Source organism: Dromaius novaehollandiae, chromosome 27 (assembly GCF_036370855.1).
Source record: "Dromaius novaehollandiae isolate bDroNov1 chromosome 27, bDroNov1.hap1, whole genome shotgun sequence".
Taxonomy (NCBI): domain Eukaryota; kingdom Metazoa; phylum Chordata; class Aves; order Casuariiformes; family Dromaiidae; genus Dromaius; species Dromaius novaehollandiae.
The window spans coordinates 5,436,562-5,461,986 of record NC_088124.1 but is presented as its reverse complement, the minus strand read 5'-3'; the positions used below and the strand labels follow the sequence as shown (position 1 = coordinate 5,461,986).

Below are 25,425 nucleotides of genomic sequence, written 5' to 3'. Positions count from 1 at the left end.
GAAGGGGTGGGGTTAGGGGGGACATCCAAAAAAGCCCTCGTCCCTCTTCAGATCTCTCCTTATCTCCTCTGGCTATCTCCTGGGCTAAGCCTGGGTGTACTTGCTCGCAATTACCTCCTACAAGCCAATCAGGCGCCGAGCACAGCCCTCGGTCCCCTTGACTGAGGTGATTTATAAATGACTCACTGGCTTATTTGAGCACAGACCTCTGCACACCTCCTTGGGAGCACCTCTCTGCCCGGGCTTTGCAGCCACATCTGCAGCTCCCCTCGCAGAATCAGCCCTTTCTTTGCCCGGCGAGGCGCAGGTAAGCCCAGCTCCCAACAATCGTGCTCTTTGTCTGGGTGGGCGTGGGGGATTTACACTCTGGTTGCACAGCCACTGGGTGTGAGTTTCAGTATTTGGAGAACTGGTACTTTTTTTTTTTTTTTTCCCCTTCTTTTTTTCCCCCTGCTTTTGCAAAGGGGATTTACAGCAGCAGATTTACTCAGGAATTAGCAACACCAACGATCCAAGAGCTTGATTTATGAAGAGAGACTGGAAGAGCCAAATATGTGAATTAATTATTACTAGAATAAGTCCTACCATCTTATCCTGGCTGGCTCCTGTTGAGAGCTGTGGGGGAATTTGCATGATATAGGAGAAGTAACAGTGCCTAGAGACCCTCTGATTCCTTGTCATTATCAAGACTTTCTGTGCAGAGGACTATATATCAACCGGTCCTTGCCCCAAGGATGTTGCAGCCTAAATTAGACTCTGTACTTACAGGCATGGAAAGAAACAAGGGGGAGTTTAGTGCATGTAGGCAATGGGAGGGGAACATTTGTTGTGTGTAGGAATCCAACAGGGGTGAGGGGTTCTTTGGTGTGCAGGACATCCCTGCGCCTGAATGCATGGCTGTATGCACACTACAAGATTAGGAAGAAATTCGAAAGCTGGGAATGAGAAGTGCTCCCAGATTGAGAGCTGTTAAGACTGGGTACAAGGTCTCCAGCTCCTCCCTGTGCCACCTTATGGGATGTTTAGGTCCAGTCTGGGCAGAACTCCTCAAATACAGATATGAGAAAAGATCTGCATAAGCCTCCTCCATTGCTGTAAACTGCAGTTCATGAAGCTCGGACGCTTTCCTCTCTGCCCTGATTAAGTTCATCCACACGTTATTTCTGAGCAAGCTGAAAACTTAACCTGGGGACCTGTTCTTCTTGCCCTTGAAGAGAAGTAGTCCTTGAAGTGACATTTGTTGCTGGCCACACAGTCTTTCTGCCATGGGTCAGAGCTTCCCGGGGGGAAATGCTCTCCGTCTTCCCACTCTGGGAGAGGATGGGCTGGGTAACCCAGCTGTTTTTCCTTGTCTAAAAGTAGATCCACTGGAGCAAGGAGTCTGTGCACGAGAAGGCTCTCAGCAGGCATCTTGGATAAGCATTTGCAGGCAGTGCAAGAATGTTGCAGTCTGCAAACTTTTTAATTCCTTGGGATTTGCATTGCCCACCTGCTCTTCAAAGGCCAAAGGCCAGGTCTTGTGTCAGAGGCATGTGGAGAGCAGAGACTCATGGTGGTGAGGGATGCAGAAGTTTCACTTTTCCTTCTATTCTTTAAAGTCCACTTGCAAATCTTCCCTCGTCCCCATCCTGATGGCTCTGCATACAGAGGGAGCAGCAAGAGGTTAGGGAGCAAGGAAACACCACTTTCCAGGGAACAGACTCAGATGCTGTTAAAGTCAGGCATTGCACTCTGCCTGCCAAGGAGCTGGGAACCTGGCTCCCAACACCACGGTCCTGCGCTCAGCAAGGTAACATCTCCGGGGACTGCAGACCAGGCATGTGCAGGGCAGCTGGCAGCCTTCAGAGGATGATGATGGGGCCATATCTGCATCTCAGAAGTAGGTCTTCATATTGGCTCCTGTTGCATGGGTAGGCAGCATGGAGGAAGGTCATGAACTGGGGCTGTAGACAGCAGGTGCTTTGGGTCTCCAGAGCCATCATGCAGCACTTTTCACTTGCAGAGAGTCACTTTGCTGCTGGCAATCTTCAGAGCACAGCTGGTGGCAGGGAGCAGCTCGCAACCAAAACCGGTGCCGGTGGGGCAGCCCACACCGCAGTGCCCCAGGCCCTGCACTCGCTGTCCTCCCCCAGCCCAGCCCTCCCTCAGTGGGGAACCGTGCTGGATCCAGCCACAAAAGCAATGGAGAGCTAGGGTGGGGTTGAGAGCAAGTGGGTTAATCAAACAAATCACAGCAAGAGTGGGCCAAATCTGGGCTCATTTATCCTGGTGTCAGTGCGGAGCAGGTCCCCTGTCTCTGTGGCATTTGCTGCATTTACAACGGTGTTAATGAAAGCCAAAGCAGTCTGCTGAATGTAAGCATTTTACTTAATAAAATCCCTTTGAGCCAAACACTTTGGCTTCACCTTCAGTAGCTGGCAGATGTCTGCAGATCTTATTATTCTGGTTACCAAGTGCAGAGCTAGTTTGGTTAGAAACTCGTGTGAAGTGGTACATCAAACATTGGCACTGGCCCAGCGACAGCAGAACGAGAGCACAGTGCAGAGCTCCTGCCCAGTGCCTGTGCTGGGCTGGGTCGCTTAGAACAAGAAAAGGGCCATCTGCCTTATGGAAATCACCTATTTAACACTCCAAATATTTAATCTAAACAAAAAGAAAACATTGATTCAATGCCTAGCTGCTCTGTGGCAAAAGGAGAGGAGTGGAGGAACAGGATGGCTGCTCCAGAGGGGGACTTTCAAGCTGAGGTTGCAGCAGAGCGTGAATATGAGATGCGAAGGTGGGAGCTGGAGGAAAGCAGAGATGCCTCCTCCCCGCCTCGGCACCCGCGGTGTACGGCTCAGTCTGCGCCTCGACACAGCCACCCAGGGCCAGTTTGCACCTACTGGTTCCTCTCTCCCTCCTTCGCTCTCACACTCTCTCTCTGCCTTTATTCTGCCGGTTGTCACGATGGTACCTGCATGGGAAGCGCACTGAAACAGCTCAGCCTCTGTCGAACTTTGTTAGGTCTGGCAAAGCGATTTTAACTCCGAAGAAAGATCTGCCCAGTTAAACGGTCCAGCTGAAGAAGTTAACCTGAATGAAGGTCCCTGAGGGTCCGTTGGTGACAAGCTCTGTGTGTGACCCAGCATTGGGACGCAGGTCTTGGCCTGTCTCCAACGACACGAGGCCAGAGAGAGTGAATGACCCGGGAGCGCGGGGGGTGGATCCGCCGGGCTGATCCGCACACGATAGTGGGGGTGAATTATACAACATTCTTTTGAAATACCTGAGCTGAGTGACAGCAGAAACCTCCTTTTCCTCCCGCCCGTGTGCTTTGCAAGCCCGGCTCAACACCAGAGGCATGAAAAGGAGGGAAAGCCGGGTGCGCGGCGGCAGGGTAAGGCAGAGCTCAGCCGGGGGGAGAGCATCGCGGCACGGCAGCGCCCAGCACCGCTCCCCGCGGTCCAGGTGCCCTCCTGCCTCGGGCACCACCTCCTTCAGCCGCGGAGCAGCCTTCGCGTGGTGTCGGTAGCCGGGAGGAACCCCCCTCCGAGCCAAGACCGGTGAGCCCTTGCACTCTTGTCCGCGGAGCCTTGCTTCGGTGTCGCAAGGGGGAAGCGAGAAGCGGCTGGCGGCGATCGCGGTAGGCTTGGGTTACACAAAGTGCCTCCAGAGCCACCTCACCCCTCCCTCTATCACACCCAGGCCAGCAAGCGTGGCAGGGGTCTCGGGTGGAGGCAGCGATGGCTTCCTTGCCGGCCCTCGTGAGGCTTGGCCCCTTCACCGCGGTGCCCTGGGGCTTCCCCGGCACCTGCAGCCGCAGCTGTGACCGGGGCCCTGGGAGTCGCGGCGGACACTGCACCGAAAGCACTGATTCAGGGGAACCGGAGTCGAGACCTTGGTCCTCGTGTCGCAACCAAACCCTTGCACCTGTGCTTGCCTTCAGGCAGACCTTGCCTCCCGGGGTAGGGGAGAATTGCTTTTTATAACCCTTTCTTGGGCAATGGAGCTGGGAGGGACACATTTAGTGAAGATTCACCCAGGCTTTGGAAGAGGCTAGACCTCTGGACTCCATCAGCTGAGTAGCAACCAGCGAGGAGATCTGTGTGTGCATACACTCGTGCATGAAGGGGGACAGAGAAGGGTTGGAGAAAGGATCAAACAGTATTTCTGGAGCACCAAATTTTTCTCCTTCAAATACAGAGGGCTGAATTTACACCCTGCTAGAGCTTCCCTGAATGTCCAGCTCTTACACTGGGATGAATTTGTCCCCTTATACTACGCATAACAGTGAACACAAATCAGATTGTTTTCCTCCTAACTTCTGATTCACACTCCTGGAGCAGAGTCCCTTTCCTGGGACTGTGCCAGCACTGGAAAGTGGCTTTATGCCAGTGGGTCATATCAACAGTAGCCAGAAACCTCAATGTGACTTTTCTCTTCCCCGACACAGCTATCACCAGCACAGGGACAGAAGATAAGGGCTCAGCAAGTACATTTGCAAGAGGAACGCTGGGGAAAAAGTCCGTGCTTGGTATATGCAGGGTGTTTTTGAAACTGGCAGGACAGGGATTAGTCAGGTATGAACTGATGGGACTGTTGGCTGATGCCCTTCTGGGACAACTTCTCTCACCCACATCACATGCTTGGAGTGAAACAGTTCCACCTTGACTTGTTGTTTGCTCCAAGCATCACAGCACAGTTATGCACTCAGTGTTCACATCTTCTCCGAGACTCCAGTCTCAGTAGACTTATAACCAAGGCCAAATTTCAGTTTTCAGCATCAGCCGCTCTAACCAACACACTGGAGGACTGGATTTCTTGAAAAGCTCAGCCTGTAGCAGGGGCTCCACACATGGAGCTCTTCTCCCAGGCCCAGGTCTTTCTGCAACAGAGCTCTTGAAAAACCCGGCCTGTGCAACGCAGCAACTTCCTGCCACTCTGCTTTTCTTCCCACACATCGCACTGCTTCAGCCAGTGTCCTGCCCTGACTGCAGAGTTTAAATCAGCTCTGCAGCTTGCCACAGCCTTATCCCATCAACACCAAGACAGCTGGTTTTGCCTTTTATTCATGAAACAGTCACATGGCTCATTCTCTTTAATTCTGAAATCTCAAAGGTTTAACCTACTGTTTGATCTAGGGCAAGGCCAGTGATAAGCCAAGTCAAGAACTTGACTCTGTCCGAGATGCTGACATCATCAGCCTGTTTGTTCAAGATGGAATTTAATCATGGGGATATTTTTCCCTCTATACTTGCTTTGTTTATTATTTTTTCTGACCGCCAGCACTTTCGCTCAGCAGGAGAACTTCATTAAAGAGCTGTGATACAATTGGCTGATTCAGTCCTTCTGATGGCAGGCGCACTGCTCGGCAAGTGATGGAGCCGAGAAATGAAACTAAGAGAGACTTCTTGCACCAGAAACTTGCCTGGGTTTATTATCCTGACGGTCCTGAACCTGGGCTGCAGGATGTTCACGGGGGGGGGGGGGGGGGGGGACTGGAAGCCTGAGGAAAGCTGTGGGGGTGGATGCTGGAGAAAGCCCAGGGAGCCTGGGAACCTGCTCAGCAACGGAATCTAGACCAAGGCTGAGGCAGGGACAAGACTTCTGCAGACAGGCATGGTAAAACCAGGCAATGACAGTTTATCAGATAGGCTTCTGGCATGAACACAGGGACTGGGGAAGAGCTTGGGTCACTGCTTAAGCGCAGCCTGCACCAATCCTCCAAAAGGTAAAGCTAACAGTCCCTCCAGAAAGGGTATTCCAAGCTGGAAAGGACAGGCAGGGATGCCGGCATGGGCGGGCCTCCAGAGGGCACTGGAATAAGCGCCTGGTGATGCAGGAAGAGAGAGGCACCTCTTCTCTTTCAGCCAGCTGGCACATAGTTGGGCCTCCAAAGACAGGCGTCGGCTAGGAAATCCTGAGGCTCTCTCCTGAGTCAGTTCAGGTGTGGGTCAGAGCCTAGGATCAGAAATACACCACTGCTGGAACTGTGTTTTACAGCAAATCACACCGGGTTACCTACCGCTGTGTTCACTAAGGCATCCATCGCAGGAGCGGGGCTGCTGACCGCCCTTTTCTAACTCAGCTCCTATTAGCGTAATGATTCTGCTGACCTAAATTCTCCCCAAAGTTTCGGCTACATGCATCATACTTTCCTTCCTGCCCTGGACTACTGGACCGTATTGCTACACATGACTCATGTCTTCCCCACTCTAGCTCAGACATAATGGCTTATTAGTGAGGAGTGAAAATTAACCTACATTTGTTCATCCCGGTCCCACTGAAGTCAGTGTCACGATGTGCATTGACTTCAGCAGTATCCACAGAAGCTGTGTCAAAGGAGGGGAGGAGAGGCTCTAGTAACATTCAAATCCCTGCATAAGCTCTCAGCAACCTGAATTTCATTTCTTGATACATTCTCCTGCCTGAATTACCAGCTTTTTCCACCCCCTCCTCTATTCCTGTGTTGGGCAATGACCCACTTAGATACCTGCCATACCAAAAATAATTACCAACATCCTCGTCTTAAATCTAACCACTTCCTCCCTCCGCTCCCAGACTCTCCAGCTTGTAGTGATTCTCCCCTCTTCCCAGGTATTGCTGGTCATAGTAAAATCAGGGCTCTCTGCAGTTCATCATCTTTCTTTGGTGAGAGCCAGATCCTGTGCAGGACTAGTCCAGCAGGATGTTTTGGCATCATCATCACCAAAACAGACTGGCAACAGTTACCTTTCTGTGCATCACTTCCTAGAAGAAATCAAGGCCAAGTCCAACGCCCGTCATGGCAAGTGAGAAATACGAAGGCTGCTGAATGTAAATGAACCCACCAGGCAGCGTAGCAGGAACACCTTGGACGGGAACTGCCTTTAAGCAGTGTCAGGATCCACCGTTGCAAAGCGTGCCAGGGCCGTCCAGCCCGGCGGAGCCTCCCTAGCTCCCTTGGCTGACGGTGAAACGGAGGCATGAGAAAGGTCAAGCGACTTGCCCGAGGCAGAACGGCCGTCACTGGCAGGGCTGAGATTAACGCCCCGTTCACCTGCCAGCCAATCCAAGACACGCTCCGGTCCCCTCCACACGGCATCGCTCATTAGCATCATATTAAAATACTGGTAAAAATCTCCTGTGCTGGGGAGCAGCAGCCCCCAGTGCCGAGAGAAGCCACTCCCAGGCCCTGCCTCTGCACCGCCAGGAAACTATTTAGGGTGGAGGTGTTCAAGGAGAGCTCCCACACGCTGGAGGTGTCCAGTCGGTCATACTGCAGGTGGGGACAGCCCCAATCACATTCTTGGCTTTGCTTTTTCTTTTTTCTGGAAAAAAATTAAATGATCCAGAGATGAACCACACCAGGCCTCGCTATGTCATCGAACGTCCTGCATATTCGGTCAGCCTCTTCGACGAAGAGTTTGAGAAGAAAAGCAGAAGTTATCCAGTTGGGGAAAAATTGAAGAACCTTTTCAGGTAACATAGAATGCCATAGCTACTCCTGGGGCACAACTAAACCACATTTGGTCTGGAATTGGGATTTAATTTGGACCTGGGGATATAGTTCCCGTTTATATTCTGGTAAACCTTCTCCATGATCTTCAGGGCTTTTATGGATGAAAGACCCTGGAGAAACGCAAATTGTACTGAAGCAAGTGAAACTGGTTATCTTTCCACTGCCTTGGCTGCTATGCTGTAGGGCAAATAAACGCAACAGTTTGCACTAAATACATTGGGATTTGGGTTTCTGTTTTCCAAACCTTTTTAATAATGAAGAAAGTATAATTGGTGATGTAGGAGTGGGTGAATGGATTATTCCTTTAAGCTTTCTAGTTGGGATTTCCTTTAATCAGCTTTCCAAATAAAAACAGCACTGGCTTTCCATAAAGAAAGATGAATAATCCTGCTGGTTGCCGTCTCAAAAATCTAGCTCCACTCTCTGGAAAAATGAAGGCAGGAAAAGAGAGAACCATACAAGTTAGCAGGGGGGATGTGAAAAGCTGCATGTTTCAACTTGGGAAATATCTTCTTTCAGACAAACTTGGGGGTTTTTGACCAAGCACCTAAAAAAGTTTATCTTTGGCTCTGTGCAACTGTCCCATGAATTTTTCAGTTGTGTTTCAGCTTTACAGCTCACCTGGGAATATTAGAAACAAAGACTCAAGATACCAGGGAGCTAAATCCTTTGCTCTGTGTGGGGTGTCTTTCAGAGCTGTGGCAGCACTGGGCACCTCCCATAGAGTCAGGAACGTCCCCAAAATAATCCTCCATGGCATGTTCAGCTAGTTAACTGCAAGTGCCTTGCACTCGCAGGGGAGGGCTGTGCACCAAACGCTGGGCTCAGGATTTGCTGTGGGAAAGAGGCTGAGACATTCCTAGGAAGACCATTCCTTGCTTTCTTCCTTGCTTCCTTCCTTATTTGTGTTTTTATGTCTCCTCCAGATGTTCAGCTTCCAGATTCAAACTCATCCTCTTCAGCCTGTTCCCAATTCTTGCATGGCTTCCCAAGTACAAAATTAAGGACTATGTTTTGCCTGATGTTCTTGGTGGCCTCAGTGCGGGGACGATTCAGGTGCCACAAGGTGAGAAGAGGTGACTTTCCCCAATAGCCAGGCATTATGGAGTTGCTTCCCCCAGGAACTCTGGAGAGAGGATAACACTTTGTCACTTAACTTCAAGTAAAGATCGAAAGACGACTGTTGTCTGCAGGGCTTAGTTACCTTTACTGGTGACAGGTGTGAACCCAAGCTCTAACTCCAGCCTGGCTGTCCCTAGATTTCTCTGCAGAGCCCGCACTCTCCTGCCTTGCAGAACAGCCATCTGTGCTGGTCACAGCACCTGGCTGGAGCTGACACAGCCGCGCTGAGGCTTGTAACGTGTCGGCAGCAAGCAGAGTCCCCCACGCCTCTGCGGGATCCCGTGCTGGTGCAGGTTACACCGCCTACCCCCTGCCTGCTGCGGCTCCTCTCCTCTCCGCACTGAGGACAGCAGGGTCAGAGGGTGACCAGGACAGGGGGCTGACTCCAGATGCAGGGACACAGGTGACCTGCCCATATTCCTTGTGTTTTCCAGGGATGGCCTTCGCACTGCTGGCCAATCTGCCTCCCGTCAATGGGCTCTACTCCTCCTTCTTCCCCTTGATAACATACTTCTTCCTTGGCGGCATCCATCAGATGGTCCCAGGTAAGAGTTCTTCTGCTCTACAGAGCAATCGTTTGCGTAAGGCGGTTAAACCCTGACTGGCTGGGCATGCTGCGTGTGTCCCGGAATAGCGGGAGATGTTGGGGCAGGCCCGGTCTGTGAGGTGCGTATGAGATCCCTGATTCCAGCTGCACAGCAGGGCCTCATCCCAGTGAACTGCTGCCATCTCCTGCGGTAGTGCCAGCTGTGGTGACAAGCCGGGTGACTCGGTCTGGACAGCCTGATCTGTCAGAGTGCTTTCCAGGACAGGAAGCTCTCTAGAGCAAACTACTGACATCCCTGTGTTGTGCTCAAGGTACTTTTGCAGTCATCAGCATTATTGTTGGGAACGTCTGCAACGAGCTGGCTCCAGAGTCGGACTTCCAGTACTTTAACCAGACCACCAACGAAATCAGTGTGAACACCACAGCTCTAGAAGCAGCTAGACTGGAGATCTCTGCCACGCTAGCCTGCCTGACAGCCATCATACAAGTAAGGACTCTCTCTACTGCCTCTGCTGTGGCCTCTGGGCAAAGCTGACCCACGCGGAGTCAGCTGGGCTCTCTCTCAGGAGCAGAGATGATGGTAGCAGATACTAGAAGAGGCCCCATTTGTAAGTGGATGATGCCTCAGAATAGAGGGTTTGGGAGGATACTGCCCCAGCTGTGGTCTGGGCACACTCCGGCTCTGCGCTTTGCCATCTCAGGCTGGCACCTTTCTAATAACTCCTTGTCTGTCCTCCTCTAGCTGTGCCTGGGATTCGTGCAGTTTGGCTTTGTTGCTATCTACCTCTCAGAGTCTTTCATCAGGGGCTTCATGACAGCAGCAGGGTTGCAGATCCTCATCTCCGTGCTCAAGTACGTCTTCGGCTTGACAGTCTCATCTTACACCGGGCCCTTAGCTATCGTCTATGTAAGTGGGTGCTCTGGACAGGGGCCTTCCCTGCACCTCCTCCCTCACTGACCAGCACGCTGCAGGCATCACTGCCACCGCGCCTGGGAAAGAGGCACTCGGACAGGAGGAAAGGGTGGAGGGAGGGGGAATACAGCTGTCTGCACCATTCCCACCCAGCACTCCTATACTGCTGCTCTTGTACCTCATATACAGTCTTATCTGAGCCCTTGTTTGGTAGTTTCTAATTAGAAGTAATGAAGAGGTTCTGGGATTTGGAAAGAACATGAACTGTGCTGCTTTATGGCACTAGTCTTGCCCAATTATCAAACTTTTTCTATGAGCATGTTCTTCAATTCCTAGGCTTTCCTGCATCTTCCACTGATGCATCTTCCATCAATGCAGCTAGAACTGCATTTAACTGAACAGCACAGAGCTGGAACTGGCTGCTAATCTCTCAGCAGCAGGGTTTCTAGTACTTGTCTCGCTCCATAGAGCCCCGGTCGCATGTCACGGTGTTTGCAGTTCATTGGGGTGATGAGTGTTCTGCACCATGCTGTGGATGCTGTCGGGGGTCTCTGCTTCCCCATGACACCTTCTCCTCTTCTCTCCCCTCTAGACATTCATTGACATTTGTAAAGGTCTTCCCAAGACCAATGTGGCCTCCCTCATCTATGCCTTGGTCAGCGCTGTGCTCCTGATCATTGTTAAGGAGCTCAACCTGAAGTACATGAAAAAGATCCGGATGCCCATCCCCATGGAGATCATCATCGTAAGTGACACATGAGCTGTCCCCGTGACCCTCCAGGAGACACTCCCTCCCCTCACATTAGTCCTTAATACAGACCTGGGACACCCACTTCTGCTCACAGATGGCTCTTTATAGTTACTGTAACTAGAGCCATTGGGGTACAGCATCTACACAGTGAATACGGTGTTACCGCACACAGTTTGGGGTCAGAAATAGGGCCATCCTCCTGGAGGAGATCTCTAACCCCAGGTCTTCCCTGTCAGACTGTATTTGCATCCCAGCGATGCCCAGGACCAGGGACATAACTGTTGCTGGGGAGGGTCTCTCACAGCTTAAATTTGGTTCTAACTTTCTGCTGTCAGTCCCAAGAGCACAGCAAGCCTAGTGATTCTGAGGGAGCTCACGCTTCTCCTGCTTACGGCTCCTTTATCCTCTGTACTTCCAGGTCATTGTTGCAACTGCAATCTCTGGCAGCTTTAACATGCCCGACAAGTACAACATGCCGATAGTCGGGAAGATCAGCATGGGGTAAGTGTGTGTGCAAGTCTGACTCCATTTCCAAAGAATCTTCCTTCCTCCTCCTCGTTCTGCAGCCTGCAAAGCACCTCACTGTCCTGCTGTATTAGCTGGACTTGGCATCGCTTACCCCTTCCAGGACTGTCTGGCATTGCTGCTGTGCACTGTTAAACAATTGCCATGATCCTCTAGGGCTGTCTGTAATTTAGGCATGGGTTATGCCATTCCTGAACACACAAGCTTCTGACCCATCAAACCTGTCTCCAGACGGTAGTGTCACAACTCCCTTTCCCCTCTGCTCCGAGTGCAGCTTCCCAGCCCCAACCCTGCCCCTGGTGAACAAGTGGAAGGACATGATAGGCACAGCTTTCTCACTCGCCATCGTGGGCTACGTGATCAACTTAGCGATGGGGAGAACTCTGGCAGCCAAGCACGGCTACGACGTGGACCCCAACCAGGTAACATTTGCTCTGGAAGGACAGTCAAGAAACATTCCCCTTGCTCTCAGGTGTGAAAGGGAGACCTCACTGTATGAACGTGAAGCTTTCAGATATATTCTGCCCAAAATACGCATGCTTCTAGCTTGCATGCAGCCTCACATGGCAGCTTGCCGTGTGGGAAGCATAACGGCATAAGGCCAAGTCCTTTTCCCATGGGCTGGAGAGAGACACCGTAAAAGGGAAGGAATATTTACATTCAGCTCTCTGCTTTGCTTTCCCTCCAGAGCTAAGTCTTTGGCCCTGAGAGCTGGCCTAGAAGATATTTTTGAGGGTTGTTGGAGCACAATGAGGCACATGTGTTTCCCATTGAGCAGAGAAAGACCTGGATTCCTGGTGTGGCACCACGTAGATACTATGAGAGGCAACACATTAAATAATCCTCTTTTGTCATCACTGGCACAGTAGTAGCTTTCAATAACAGCCATGCATACCACATGAAGCCCTGCCCTTAGAGTGTCAACAGATGACAACATGTTTATTAACTATGGTGCTTCCAGACTTCCCTGCTAGTAAAACCCATCCCAGCTCTCGTTGGCAGGAAAGGGTCTGGGGCACATGGCGGGGAACTCAAGCGCCCTCCCTGAGCTGAGCTCAAGCAGCCCTGGGTGAGCAGCTGAGGGCTCCGGGCAGGACTGCCAGAGGACGGGGAAAGCCTCTGCCATGCACACAGCGAACCTGGGGACCTTCCTTCCTGCCTGGCAGCTCAGACCAGCTGGGAGGGTGGGAAGGGGAGCTGTCCTTTCTCATGAGCACGGTCCCCTGCTCTCCACAGGAAATGCTGGCCCTGGGCTGCAGCAACTTCTTTGGATCCTTCTTCAAAATCCACGTGATCTGCTGCGCTCTCTCCGTCACTCTCGCTGTGGATGGGGCAGGAGGGAAATCACAAGTTAGTACTTCCTCCTCCTGTCTGCCTTGTGTGAACCTGCTTGAACGCAAACACTTGTAGCTGCTGCATGCTGCCAGCCTGACATCACTGCTGCATGTCTGGAGAAGCTCCATATAAGAGTGATTCACATGGTTGCTATTAAAAGCAGAATTTACTCCCTCCCCCCCCCCATTTGTTCTTTAGATGGTTCTCTGGATGGCTTGCAGATGTAGGGCTATAACTCTACATTCCCAGTCTGGTTCTTAATGACCGAGAAGGGTTACCATGCGAGGGATGTTCTCGGGGCTCTCACTGCGATACGAAAAAGCTTAACCCATTCCCCAGAGGCAAAAGTCTGCCCACAAACAGCACTGCAGTGACAGGCTGTGCTGCTGGCTGAAGCAGCAGGGGAGCAAAGATCAAGAAGGGGTTTAGAAAGACCCTGACGCTGGCTGGTGATTTCCTTCTTTTCTGCAGGTGGCAAGTTTCTGTGTGGCCCTGGTGGTTATGGTGACCATGTTGGCTCTGGGGACCTACCTCGAACCCCTCCCAAAGGTAACACAAACACGTGGAACCACTGCGGCCACTACACCACATACTCTACATGCCCAAGTGAAAGCACAGCCTTGCCTCAGAAAGCCCCAGACACAAACCGTTGCACAGCCTGGTTTGTTCATGGGCTGGGATCTGTCTGTACTGATTCTCTGGAAGCAGGACAGGAAATAGCGGTCTTTTAAATTATTATGCTCAGACCCAAGCACGACCTTTGTGAGCTTCACCCTTTCCCATTCCCTTGTGGTAAGTGGACCCAAGGAAGGGAGATAGCGCCTGATGGGAAAGAATCTTTTGCAAAATGCAGTACCTTCACCATGCTGGACATCTTGGCTAATACGATCCCCCTTCCTCTGCAGTCTGTCCTGGGAGCACTCATTGCAGTGAACCTGAAGAACTCCCTCAAGCAGCTGGCGGATCCCTTCTACCTGTGGAAGAAGAGCAAGTTGGACTGTGTGAGTGCCTGGGATGGGCGGGAGGATTCTGCTTGCAGTTCGCTAGAAACTCAGCTCACGGCTGTGGGAGACTGAAGGCAGGGACAGCGGATCAGCTTCCAAGCAGGCTTTCAGGTGCAGGAGGGTGGTGTGAGTCCCCTGCGGAAGACGAGTGTCACTCGCTCAGCACAGTCATGCTTCCAACCCCTTGCTAAGGAGGTCCCAAGCAATGGCAGTTGTCTTGCCTAGCTGAGCACTGTCATGCTTAGCACACATATCACAGAGGCCTGAACTATTACCTGCTCTCTTTAAATGCCAATCAACTGCAGGAGCCTGTTTGCCCAGAACTAGCCTAACCGGCCCTGCTCAGTATCTAGGAGTCAAGACTTAAAAACTCGCACAATAGCCCTCCAGGGTGAGGAGAGCCCTTCACAGCGATAAGGACTCCAGGCACTGGTTGATGTATAAACCCAGGCAGGGGGTGTGGGGGAGTGAGAACGGAATTTGGAAATGTCTGACATAAAAAGACAGTGTTTGAACAGGACTCCCACGGCTGAGTGGTGTGTGTGGACACTGAGCCAATATCCTGTCAGGTCCCAACAAACTGCCTTATCAGAGGAATCAGAAGTCTGAAGGGGCTGACTTGAGTCATCAAGAGCTTTCCCAAAATACTGTTCAAACTGGTCCTGGAGAAGAGATGGGTTAGGAGTCCAAACCAAGATTTCACAGGGGTATAATTCCGACATGAAGTAAGGACACTCTAACATGGGACATGAGCTACAAAAAATCGGTCCATGCTTAGGAGTTCTCTGAGCAGAAAAACTGGACTGGGAATATGTGTTAATTCTGAGCTGAAATGGTTAGGCAAAACCCAGCAGAGAGGAAAGGCTGCTGATGTAGAGATGCTTTGTCCCAGGATCGCTAGTTTGAGTCCTCTGCCAGGAATCATTTATGGCATCTCTGAATGAGTTTTGCTGATGGCTGGTGAGTGAGCTAGCAGGTTCGTGTCGGCAGGGAAAAGCCACCGAGAGACCCTCCAGACAAGCCCTGGCAATTCACGCGAAGGTAGATGAAGCCACGGCTGCTTATCAGAGCTGGCAGAAGGCAGCACAGGCCGGCCCCGTGGGCTCCGCAGCCCCCGAGCAGCCCCCACAAGGGATGGTGGTCTGGGTGGAAGTGCATGGTGCTGCAAAGGGACCCGAGCAGCTCTGTTAGAAGGGACGCCCTGGCTGCGCCCCGCCGCCAGCAGCAGTGCCTGCAGCAGTCAGCAGAGGTGACTGGCTGTCAGAAACCTCTCTGCTTTGCCCCGTGTGAATCACCCGGCCACCACGGCACAGCCAGACCCGTTGCACAGGTATGCCCAGGGCGTGCGGTCTTCCCTGAGCTCATGGAGCAAAGATCTCGTCACTGGCAGCCACGAGCGACCCACGCCGTGCTGCAGGGAGCATGGGGCCCAGGCGAGCGCCAGTGGGGTGAACTGCATTCCCCCGGCTTTAATCTCCCTGGAATTTGATCTAGATTCAGCGTACTTCCTGTCCCCAAAACTGCGATACACCGCTGCTGGGTGATGTCAGGCTGCTGGCGATCTTCACCCCAGGTCTGGCTCCCTTTCAGCACTAACTGTAGCGATCACTGCACAGATGTGCTCCAGTGTAAAGTCAAGACGGAGGAGGCCCTTAATCTCCATCTGCATGCACCATTCTTAATTCGACATGAAGATGCTGAAGTCTTCAAAGTTACCTGGCTTGACCAAGGTCAAAGCCTGTCCCTTAACAGTCTTGAGGATGGGATTAAAATCCTCTGATAATGATTCTCAGAGAGCATAGCTACACACTTAGGCATGACTAATTTCATATGGAGGGAGATGCTTGAATGCTAATATATAAAAATGACAAATGACAGTTCTGAGCTGAGAGGTGGAGCAGGTTTTGGTATGCTCTGTCACACTGCCATCAAATCTGCTCTGTGTTCAGGTGATTTGTATTAGGTTTTCAGACAGTTTTCAGATAGATGCTCATTCCTTCTAAAGTACTCTGAGAGCAGGATCTTTCTCGGGGGTGGGAGCAGTTATACAGCAGCAGATGGCCTGATCTGCAGGAGCCTTGACTAGTTAGGCAGATATTTTCTGAGCTGAATGAATGATGCGGGTGTTCATGCAACTAAGAAGAAATGCACTGGCTGCTTTTAAAGCTTAAAAACTGGGGCTTCTGGCAAGCTTCCCAACAACGATGTTTCACAAGAAAACATGCAACAAACTGTATAATAATAATAGCTGCAAAATTCAGGCCTTATTCTTTTGACCCTCATCTGTGTCCAGTGTCCAGTGTGAAAGTATAGGGCCATTTTCCATCCATCCCAGTGCTCCAGCCCATGGTGCAGTAAAATGACCTCCAGGCTCTTGTCTCTCTGCAGCTGGTGTGGCTAGTGAGCTTCCTGTCCGCTTTCTTCCTGAGCCTGCCCTACGGAGTCGCCGTGGGCGTGGGATTTTCCGTGCTGGTAGTGGTTTTCCATACCCAGTTGTAAGTATTGGTGCAGTTACAAAAAACAGAAGAGAAGGAAAATCCCCCCAGTTGCAGAATAAATGATAAGTTATTTTTATAAGTGACCTCTGGCCCACGTTTCGCAGGAACGTGCAGCGGGAGCCCGGGGGAGCGCAGGTGTCCTCCCCGGCCCCTGGAATGTGCAAACAGGAATGGCAGGCGCTAATTTAGTGCCTGCATTCCCACTCCCGTGCACGGTTAGCGATGTGCACATCCCAAGGCAGGGGGAAGCCAGAAGGTATTTACTTCACCAAGAGCTACCTGCATAGTTCCTAGCAGAAAACTCTGCTCATAAAAGAAGCGAGCCTCATGGATATGCAGAGATTGGCGTGAAGTTTACACACCATTTTTAATTCACCAAAGTCCTTTATTAGTATTTCCCAGACTGGGACCTGACGGGGCGTTAGGACAGTTGTCTGTTTGGTAGCTTTGGTCACTATCCGGGATGGGGAGCCCTGCAAGAAGTGAGGATTAAAGCCAGATGTGGTGGTGGGAACTGGCCTGCCAGGCACTGCCCTAGGAACTGCTGCAGCCCTGTGCTAGGAATTTCACTTGGAAAACAAAGTTGTCCTGTTTTGCCAACATCCATGTAGACTCTGCACGGCTGAAATCTAAATATTTTCATAAAGCAAATTTTCAAATCATGATATGGAGAATGAACAGAAGCAGTTTTCTTCCCCTGCAATATTTACTCTGATTCTGATCGTCTTTCTTCTCCTAGCCGTAATGGTTCTGCCCTGGGCCAAGTAACTTCCACTGACATCTACAAGAACCCAAAGGCCTACAACAAGGTAAGCAGAAGCTAAAAACTCCTCAGCAAAATGTTGTTTTGCCACTGGCACCTGGTGTGATCAGGAGACGCATGCCCATGTTTCTGTCTCAGCAAGACTGTTTGCCACTAGTTGCCACAGTTTCAGAAGTGGCAAGAGAGCTGCTCTTCACAACTGTGGCCTTCCCAGTTATCTACTACCTGTCCAGCTTTTCTCTCTACCCCACCACGTCAGCATCCTCTCCACCTTCCAGCATGGGAAAGCGAAGGGGAGGGCTCCCACGTGGCCCAAAGCTAAGCACCATTAAAAGTCATCCAAAGCTTCATTGCCAGACCTGCTCGCTCCCTACTTTTATGTCCTCTGGCTGCTGCTGCTGCAAGGGGCAGAAAAATCAGCCTGAACTCCCAACCATCCTGCACCCCACACAGGTCCTGGTAGGCCTGGTTCGAGCTCTCATTTCTGTTGCAGGTACATGAACTTAATGGGATTAAAATTGTGACCTACTGCTCCCCACTGTACTTTGCCAACTCAGAGATATTCCGGGAGAAGATTATAGCCAAGGTGAGCAATCTTCTAAGCTTGTGTTTGTGGCATAATCCTAAATGGCCCTTATTCTCTCTTGTCTCGCTATTTTGAGATAATTAAGCCTGGGTCATCCTGCTACGGCAAGTCCCTCCTCCCTGCATGTACAAGTACCTTGCATTACAGAGGATGTTGCTGTTTGGTTGCTATCACGATCACCTTACTCAGCTGTACAGCTGCTGCTGTCCCCCTGCACCACCACACTCCACATGCCCAGGCTGGGAAATAGCAGGAAAGACTCCCTGACTACGGGGCTTAACAAACTTTTTCAAAGCCAACTCTCTGTCCTCCACAGACCGGGGTGGATCCCAGTAAAGTGTACTTAGCCAGGAAGAAATTTGTGAAACGGCAGAAGAAGGGAACTGCACAACCACCAACAAACCTAACTAAATTCCTACTGAGGGAGAACAAGGTAACTCACTTTGAGCTCCTGAAGTTGCTGTATAAGCCCCCCAAATCCCCACCAAATAACTCCTCTGGTCACAGAATTCTCCACCTTGTCCGCACGGTCACAGGTATCCATCACGTGCCTCCCCTCCTTCCCATCCACAGCCACGTTCCTTCCAATAGTCGAAAGCTTAAGATGCAGGAGCATTGGAAATTGCTGGGAAAAAGAAAGTTGCCTAGGTCAGAATGGAAACACAGTGAACAAATTGCTAGAAACTGGGCTTGCCCTGTTTCTCTAGGGATGCGTCTATGTCAGCATTTCAGTTCAAGAGTGCCCTTTTGAAGCACACCTCCCAGCCATCCCAGCTTCATGCGCTTTGGTTTACATTGCCGAGCAGTCTTGAAGCAAGTGAACAGGAATCATTTCAAATTAACTAAGGTACATCAGCCCCAAGGGACATCCAGTCAACAGGATCAGGCTAGAGTTAGGCCAGATTAAAACGTCTGATGCTACTGAAGTGTCTCACGCGCATTCACACGACAGGATCTCAGCTTGAGCTGACAGCAGTGCTCAGTATCTGGGAAGGTCCTGCATGCATTTGGGTGTAAGGAGGAAGAGATTATTTCTTGCAGCACTGGGTCACAAACAGAAGCGATCCTGCCCTAACTGTGCATCTTTGCTTTGCTGTAGACCTTGTCTTTGCAAGAGCTCCAGAAAGATTTTGAAAGCACCTCTCCAACAGATACCAATAACAACCAGACAACTGCTAATGGTGCCAGCATCTCTTACGTCACATTCTGCCCTCCTGCTAACGGTGCTGGGCCCGTGCACACCTCCAGCGAGCTGGGCAGCACCACCAGTCTCCAAGCAAGCACCTTCAGCGTCATGCCTGCAGCAGATGTCGACCCTATGACAACAGCACCGCCCTATGTCAGCTTCCACACCATCATCCTCGACATGAGCGGGGTGTGCTTCGTGGATCTCATGGGCACAAAAGCACTGGGCAAGGTCAGTTCTCTACTACTAATGCAGCCAAGCAATGTTAGTCAAGTTATAGCCAAGCTGGTAATAGAATTATTACTAGAATAGCATAGACTAGTAATAGAAGCTTCTCGTAATAGAAGTTAGTCAAGTTATAGCCAAGTTAGTAATACACAGTTTGTGTGGCTTTCTCCTTTACCATCCCCAGGGCACGGGCAAAGCCTTGGATAAAAGCCTTTATGCATAAACCCAAAGCTGGAGCAGCAGTGTTATTAATCCTCTCTCTCCCTCTCATCCCTTATAGTTGTGTTCCAGTTATCAGAAGATTGGGATTAAAGTGTTCTTGGCAAACGTGCACGGTAAGAATCCCCAAAGAGCACATTTCCATACGATCTTCCCCATTTCTGTGCTCACGGCAGACAGGAGATCTTTTTGTTTTCTTTATGCAAGCTGTGCTAGCTGTCAGCCTCCCATTGGAGCAAATCAGAACAGATGAGATGGAAGAAAGGAAGGAGAAAGGCTGTTCTTACTGTGTTCTTTCATTTGTGATGTGATATGGCTGGAGCATCTCCACAGTTAGCATTTAGCAAAATAGATCCCTACCTCCATATTTCTGCAGCAAACCTGTTTCTTTCTTACCCAGCCTGGCCTTGCTTTAGCTCAGAGGATCACTACCAGCCATGCTCACTTTCAAAGTCTTCCTCCTTTAGTTTCCTTCTTGTTCATGTATCTTTCCTTTCTTCAGCCCAGGTGTACAACGACATCAGCACAGGTGGAGTCTTTGAGGAAGGAGGCCTGGACCGAAGTCACATCTTCTTGACCATCCATGATGCTGTGTTGTTTGCACTGGCAAATATCAAAGAAGTTGTCCACCCTCCCATCTCAGAAGAGGTAAATTTTCTCCCAAGTCTTGCTCCAACTCACAGTACTGTAGAATCAGGTTCTCACGTGGTCAGCAGAAAGGAAGAGAAGCAGCTCACTACTGCACCTAATGAAGTTTCTTGTTTATCTCAAGTGGTAAAGGTCTAAATCCAACAAAATACTTCATCTCCTAATTCTCATGTATAGGCCAAGTACCTGGTAATTTCATTGATTTCGGAAGCTTAAATGTTTTCTCCAAATGCCTAACTGGGAGATGAACATTGTGCCAGCCTATAGAAGCCAAAAGAGCTGTGCCGGGACTATGCCCTCAGTTTGGTGTTGGTTGGAACATGCAGCTGCACCCAAGGGCAGAATTTGGCCCTTAGAAATAGAGGCAAAGCAGTTCTGCTTCCCCTTGAACAGCCCCAGCATCCATGAAAGCTTCCCTTGGTGGGAGGAGAAAAGGCTGAGGCTGGAAATGTGGCATATGTTGACAACACAGGGTCAGACAGGCTATTTCTGCACATTTGAGTTGGTTTATTGCAAGATAACCGGAGCTCAAACCCGTGCAGTATTAGCCAGTTATCTCACATGAATAAGTTAAAGTACCCTCTATCTCTGCAGTGTGATATGCAAACACCAGCTCGGTCAGGGAAGATACGCAGCTGAAACAGGATTTCTTCTGCACTCCTTCTTGCTGCATGGGCATTTTCCTCTGAGCAAGTGTGATGGTTTTAAGCCTGGGCTAGTTACGCTTTCATTCCTTTCTGTCCTGCACTCTGATAATATGTGGATTTGATTCCTTCCTGCACAGAGGTCGAATCAGACGGAGCTCTCCATCTATGACGAGTCTGTGGATGAAAACAGTGCAGAGTTCAAGAACTTGGAGGAGGTTAGTCCTAGTGCCAGGGGTCACGTATTCAGCTGTGGACATAAGGGAGAAATCAGAAGTCCTAGTTGGGATCGATTAGATGGGGTGTTCCCTGTGCCACTGCCAGGCAAACTGCTAGCAACAGTAACTCTCTGAAAAGTTAATCGCAGGACTAAGTTAAAATCCCTGTCATGAGCAGCTCTGGCAGGAACCTGAAAGAAGGAGCAGCTGGGCTAGCCCCACAAGGGAATCCTTTAATCCATTCTGGGCGACACAGCTCAGATTCACAGTCAGACCCCACAAACTGGGGTGAGTTTGGAGAATAGGGTTTAGCTCAAGCCCAAAACAGGCTCCACTAGTCAGGCTTTCAGCACAGGCATCACAAATGCTAAAGTGATCTGCAGCCACTGAATCCAGGTTCAGAAGGACGCTCCTCCCAGCGCCAACCTTCCCCATGCTATCAGTGAACAGCCAGAACACAGCAACATCTGCCCAGCCAGCTTTCCCTTGTGGAGGAGGGCTGGGAAGGGTCAGAGTTGCTGGCGGTGTTTCTCTCTGCAACTGAATCACTGCTGAGCTGCTTTGCTGGGTCTGTGCCCTGCCATGGCCTCAGCCTAACCCAGCGTGCCTTGTGTGCCCTTCAGGAGATGTTTGGAAGCATGTTCCACTCAGAGGCGCAGACAGCTCTGTGAGCGCGCGGGGAGCGTCAGAGCGCTGGCAAGCCCTTCAGATCAGAGTCCCGTCTCCCACCCCTTCACGAAGAACTGCACTCCTACCCGGGGATGCAATCAGTTTGCAAAGGAAGGGGCCATCACACCTCTTGAACTGATACCTTCTTCCCTCCTGCTTGCTCAGCTTCTGGTATTCAGAGCAATGAACTCTGGAGCAGGCAACAGAAAACTACAGAAGCAGGAACTCAGGAAATGCCGTCCCATTAATTACAAATGAGAAGCGAGTTCATTTGATGGCAGGTGCCTTAATGACTGGAATGATGAGTCATTATTGCCAACCAAGTGCCCTCCTTTGTCTCACTCCAGAACACAATTGCACTCTCTGACCCATATAGGCATTACATAACTTGGGCATCTCTCCTCTTTCTTTTTTTATTCCCTCTTTTCCTGATGAAGTGAAATATGAGGAAATACTATGAGCCCTTCATGAGCATAAGTAACTCTTGCAAGGTACAATGATGCAGCTTTGTAAGATAATGTTGTTTTACCAAGTGCACTGACGTTCAGGGAGTCTGCATGGTAAGTGCAAACCCTTGAATTTCTCGGTTTCTGTGTAGCACCACCTCTGCCTTTTCTGTGGCCCCATGATTCCCCTGCACTGCTCCCTCTGTGACCCACAGTCCCAGGACCACTGCCTCAAACCAGTGCTGTATTTCTGACACCCTGAAGATCTTGGTACACTGTCTCAGTAGGGCTGCTTTCTGCATTATGGGTTCTTTTTTTGTCTGTGTGTGCTAACAGGACTATTTTGTAATCAGAACTAAGAATTCCTTGTTACTGTGTTATACGCACAGATGGGCCTGCTTATAGAATTAGGGTCCAGTTCAACCCCTCTGAAGTATTTTAGGGATCTGTCTACTGACTGGACTAGGTTTCAGATAAGGCTTTTAGACTGCAGATGTCGTGAAAGCAGTAATTCCAGAGGTGCTCTGACCCTCTGCCCATTTTCTTTTTGACTGGAATGACTAAAAGATTCAGTTCAGAACATGGACGAGTGTTTTGGGGAGATCTGTTTTTTCCAAATCATTTTGATCACAAGCAGCAAATTGAAGGAGAGCGAAGAGAGCCCCTTCTGCACGCTTTTCATGATGTCATAGATCCAGAGCAGTAAAACTGAAATGTAAGGGGTTTGGGGATTTTTTTTTGTTTGTTTTTTTACCTTTCCTGAAACCAGGGAATGGCCCCAGTGTCACCCTGTGCTACGTAGGGCTTCTGATAAATGGCTTTTAAATGGTCACCTATTCGGCAAAAGAAACCTCTTTTATATTGTGTGATCTTTCCATAACGATTTTCTACTGTGTTTGATGATTTTCATTAAAATCCACCACAGACTGATGCTACAAGGATCGTCTACCTCTCAGGCAAACCAGCTTGACTCACTAACGCACACACAGACAGATGAGATCTTAACCATTTCTTAAAATCTAGCATTCTTTTATATATGAGTGATATTAATAACAGCTGCTATTTTAGTTTTCTTTTCCAGTGCCTTCCCTTCTTACCCAGTGCTAATGCTATGACAGTTATGACAAGATGACAATATAAAGCCTGAAAAAAAATCAAGCATAAGCCAAGGGTTAAAGGGTCCCTTCTTCAGTGCATTTCAACCTCAAACATGGGTTTTATGAAAATAAGGCTATTAAAAAGGTTTGGACGAAGACAAATACTGCTATGTCTTCAACTGCAATGAAAACAACTCTTTCTGTTTTAATTTTAAATCCTCTTACAAAGTATTTCCAGCACTGTCATACAATGCAAGAGCAAACAAAACTGAACAGTAACAGAAGTAAAACTTGACAGTTTGTTTTCTTTCCATGAGTGAAAAAAGAGTGGCCTTAATAATAAAAGTAAATTATATTTTTAAAGGTTATTTCTATTTTAATAATCTAAGATATTAAATATATTAACAAGCTTTAATATACACTTTTGAAGTATATAAATATTATCAAGCTTATACACATTGCTGGAAGGCCCTTTCAGGAGAGAAAGTGGAGTTTCCCTAGAGCTCCCAGATGTCTCATTTTTAAGGAAAACAGAGCTTTATGAACTATTATAGATAGACAGCCATTCCAGGCAATAAAATGAGGGCCCTGCCAGTTTGGTTTTGTGTAACACCTCATTAATTAAGTCACCACTTCTCTACCTCAGTTTCCGATTATGTGGTGCAAGAGAGGGTAATTAAATCAATGGAAGTTAGTTTCCAAAAGGAAAACTAAACTAACTAAACTAAATTTAGCCCACTAACTAAAGGTTATTTTTTATTTTGGTCTTAGTGAGACAGCAGTGATTTTTCCAGGACTGTCCTTTGTTCCCTAAACTAAAATCAAGATGTTAATTTTCTTAAATTATCTTTGAGGCTGATTACTCATGGGCTTTCACTTTACTGCCTGAGCAATTCTTTTACTTGCCGGTTTGAAAATAACAACAAAGAAATTGGTGCAATGAAACAAGCAATTATTTCACAGTTCCTAATCAATATTTCTGTATCTCTGAGGTGGTGTCACTTTAAATGAGGAAAATTCCAATTTCCAGTGCTTCATTCAGGGTGAATCATAGGAGACTTACTGCACAGTCTCAAGGGCCTGACAGACCAAATGCAGGAAGCCTCAAAGCGACAGACCATGTATAAAAATTAGATTGTATTTCTTGAAGTTCCTACAAGCGTAATGGATGGGATGTCAAGAGAGATGGCTTGAAAGTAGCAGCCCCAACTGTATGCTCTGCAATTTTGATGACCCAGGATGAAGGATACTTCACTTCTGTAGCCAAGGGCTAAGCCTGGCAATAAATGTAACATCAATGGACAGATGGTATTGCTGGAGGCGCAGGTACCAGTGAGAAACAGAAATTTTAGAACTAACCTTGACAATCCCACATCTTCAAAGGTCACATTCACCAGTCTGGAAAATAAATGAAGCAAAATAAATCAAAGGAAATAGCCATGATTTGCACTTGTCTTTCAAAGGCTCAGTGTGGCCAACTCAAAGTCTTTATTTCCAGGTGCCTGGACAAGACAATTAGGGAAGCTCAAACTTACGCTAGGGTAAAAATGTTAAATTTCCATTACCCTTTTATTGCTCTTAAAGTAACAGTGATATTGATGTGTAACGGCTCTGAAGCCTTACTTGATAACTGCATGATGCATAACCAGCTCAAAATGTTTGTAATTTATTTAATTTAATATTGGTTTGGTTCTTTTTTGATAATAAAGAATGTGTGAACAATCATCTGCTTCTTCTGCTGATCTGAGAGCAGGCTTTTCCTGGCAGCTCCTAGCCAGCACTGAACAAGCCAGGATTGTTTTAACCAAGGAGACACAGGAGACATCCTCAAATTCAGTGCAAGGCCGCTGTGAAGAAGGGAGGAATAATCCCGGCATTGTGCTCCATGGGGAAACCAGGCAAGAAGAGATGTGCTTATACTGCTGCTGAGAAGAGTGAGGTTGAACAGCAGGATAAACCTGCTAAAGATAAGTATTGCTAAGCACAGGGCCAGATTTCCGGGGCAGGCTGCGACTGTTTCCAAAACCAGGCTGTTTCCAGCCCTGTCGGGGCAGGGTTTGCAGGTGGGGGGCTCACCAGGCTGCTCTCCTCGGGGCTCCCCTTGGCCTGCTCCCGACGAAGCAGGCTCCTCCTGCCCAGCGCACGCTGCCCCACGCAAGCCCCCATGTTTATGTCCCAAAGACACCCCTTTTCCCCCTAAAACGCCATTTCAGGGGCAGCGGCCTGCAGCAGGCCCCTGGGCCAGGGTGAAGGGATACGCACGTTGCTCGCTGCTGCGCACCCACAGCACCTCGCGGCCCACAGGCACCGTTAGCCACGGCTTCTCGAGGGCCCTCGGGATAAGCTGTATCGGGTTTCTTCGCTGGGAACGAACCCAGGCGCCGCGGCGCTCGGCCCTCCCTCCCTCCCACCTGCCCTCCGCCATGTCCCCCATGCCGCAGCGCGGAACTACAACTCCCACAATGCCTTGCCTGGGGGCGGGGCCAAGCCTCCCCATTGGCAGGCCGCCCTGAGGGAGGGCGAGCGACGATTGGCGGGCGGCC

At 49.7% G+C, this 25,425-nt stretch overlaps 1 protein-coding gene and 1 long non-coding RNA gene across 3 annotated transcripts; one reads left to right on the top strand and one right to left on the bottom strand.

Moving 5' to 3' along the window:
• Positions 1 to 205: 205 nt before the first annotated feature.
• SLC26A9 (solute carrier family 26 member 9) lies at positions 206 to 24,607 on the top strand. 2 transcript variants are annotated; one of them, XM_026112021.2, is made up of 21 exons: positions 206 to 307; positions 7,317 to 7,443; positions 8,410 to 8,549; positions 9,040 to 9,150; positions 9,464 to 9,639; positions 9,895 to 10,059; positions 10,658 to 10,810; positions 11,235 to 11,317; positions 11,616 to 11,763; positions 12,578 to 12,691; positions 13,148 to 13,225; positions 13,582 to 13,677; positions 16,069 to 16,175; positions 16,918 to 16,987; positions 17,435 to 17,527; positions 17,844 to 17,960; positions 18,627 to 18,944; positions 19,222 to 19,276; positions 19,663 to 19,808; positions 20,593 to 20,670; positions 21,294 to 24,607. In XM_026112021.2, the coding sequence occupies exons 2-21, from the start codon at positions 7,319 to 7,321 to the stop codon at positions 21,339 to 21,341; spliced, it is 2,421 nt and encodes an 806-aa protein (XP_025967806.2). In that variant the 5' UTR covers positions 206 to 307; positions 7,317 to 7,318; the 3' UTR covers positions 21,342 to 24,607. The 2 variants fall into 2 exon arrangements, with proteins under 2 accessions (XP_025967806.2, XP_064354200.1); XM_064498130.1 differs by lacking the exon at positions 206 to 307 and adding an exon at positions 408 to 3,545.
• On the bottom strand, positions 19,730 to 25,337 carry LOC112990354 (uncharacterized). Its single transcript, XR_003261052.2, has 3 exons — positions 25,145 to 25,337; positions 24,242 to 24,280; positions 19,730 to 20,629 (listed from the first exon to the last, which is right to left on the bottom strand). It is a non-coding gene; the product is annotated as an uncharacterized LOC112990354 (long non-coding RNA).
• Positions 25,338 to 25,425: the final 88 nt, after the last annotated feature.

Bases quoted from the DNA above. Each gene is read 5' to 3' on its own strand.
- SLC26A9 (XM_026112021.2), top strand. From the start codon at position 7,319: ATGAACCACACCAGGCCTCGCTATGTCATCGAACGTCCTGCATATTCG. The intron at 9,151-9,463 runs GTAAGAGTTCTT...GTTGTGCTCAAG, and splicing joins CATCCATCAGATGGTCCCAG to GTACTTTTGCAGTCATCAGC. The intron at 19,809-20,592 runs GTAAATTTTCTC...CTTCCTGCACAG, and splicing joins ACCCTCCCATCTCAGAAGAG to AGGTCGAATCAGACGGAGCT.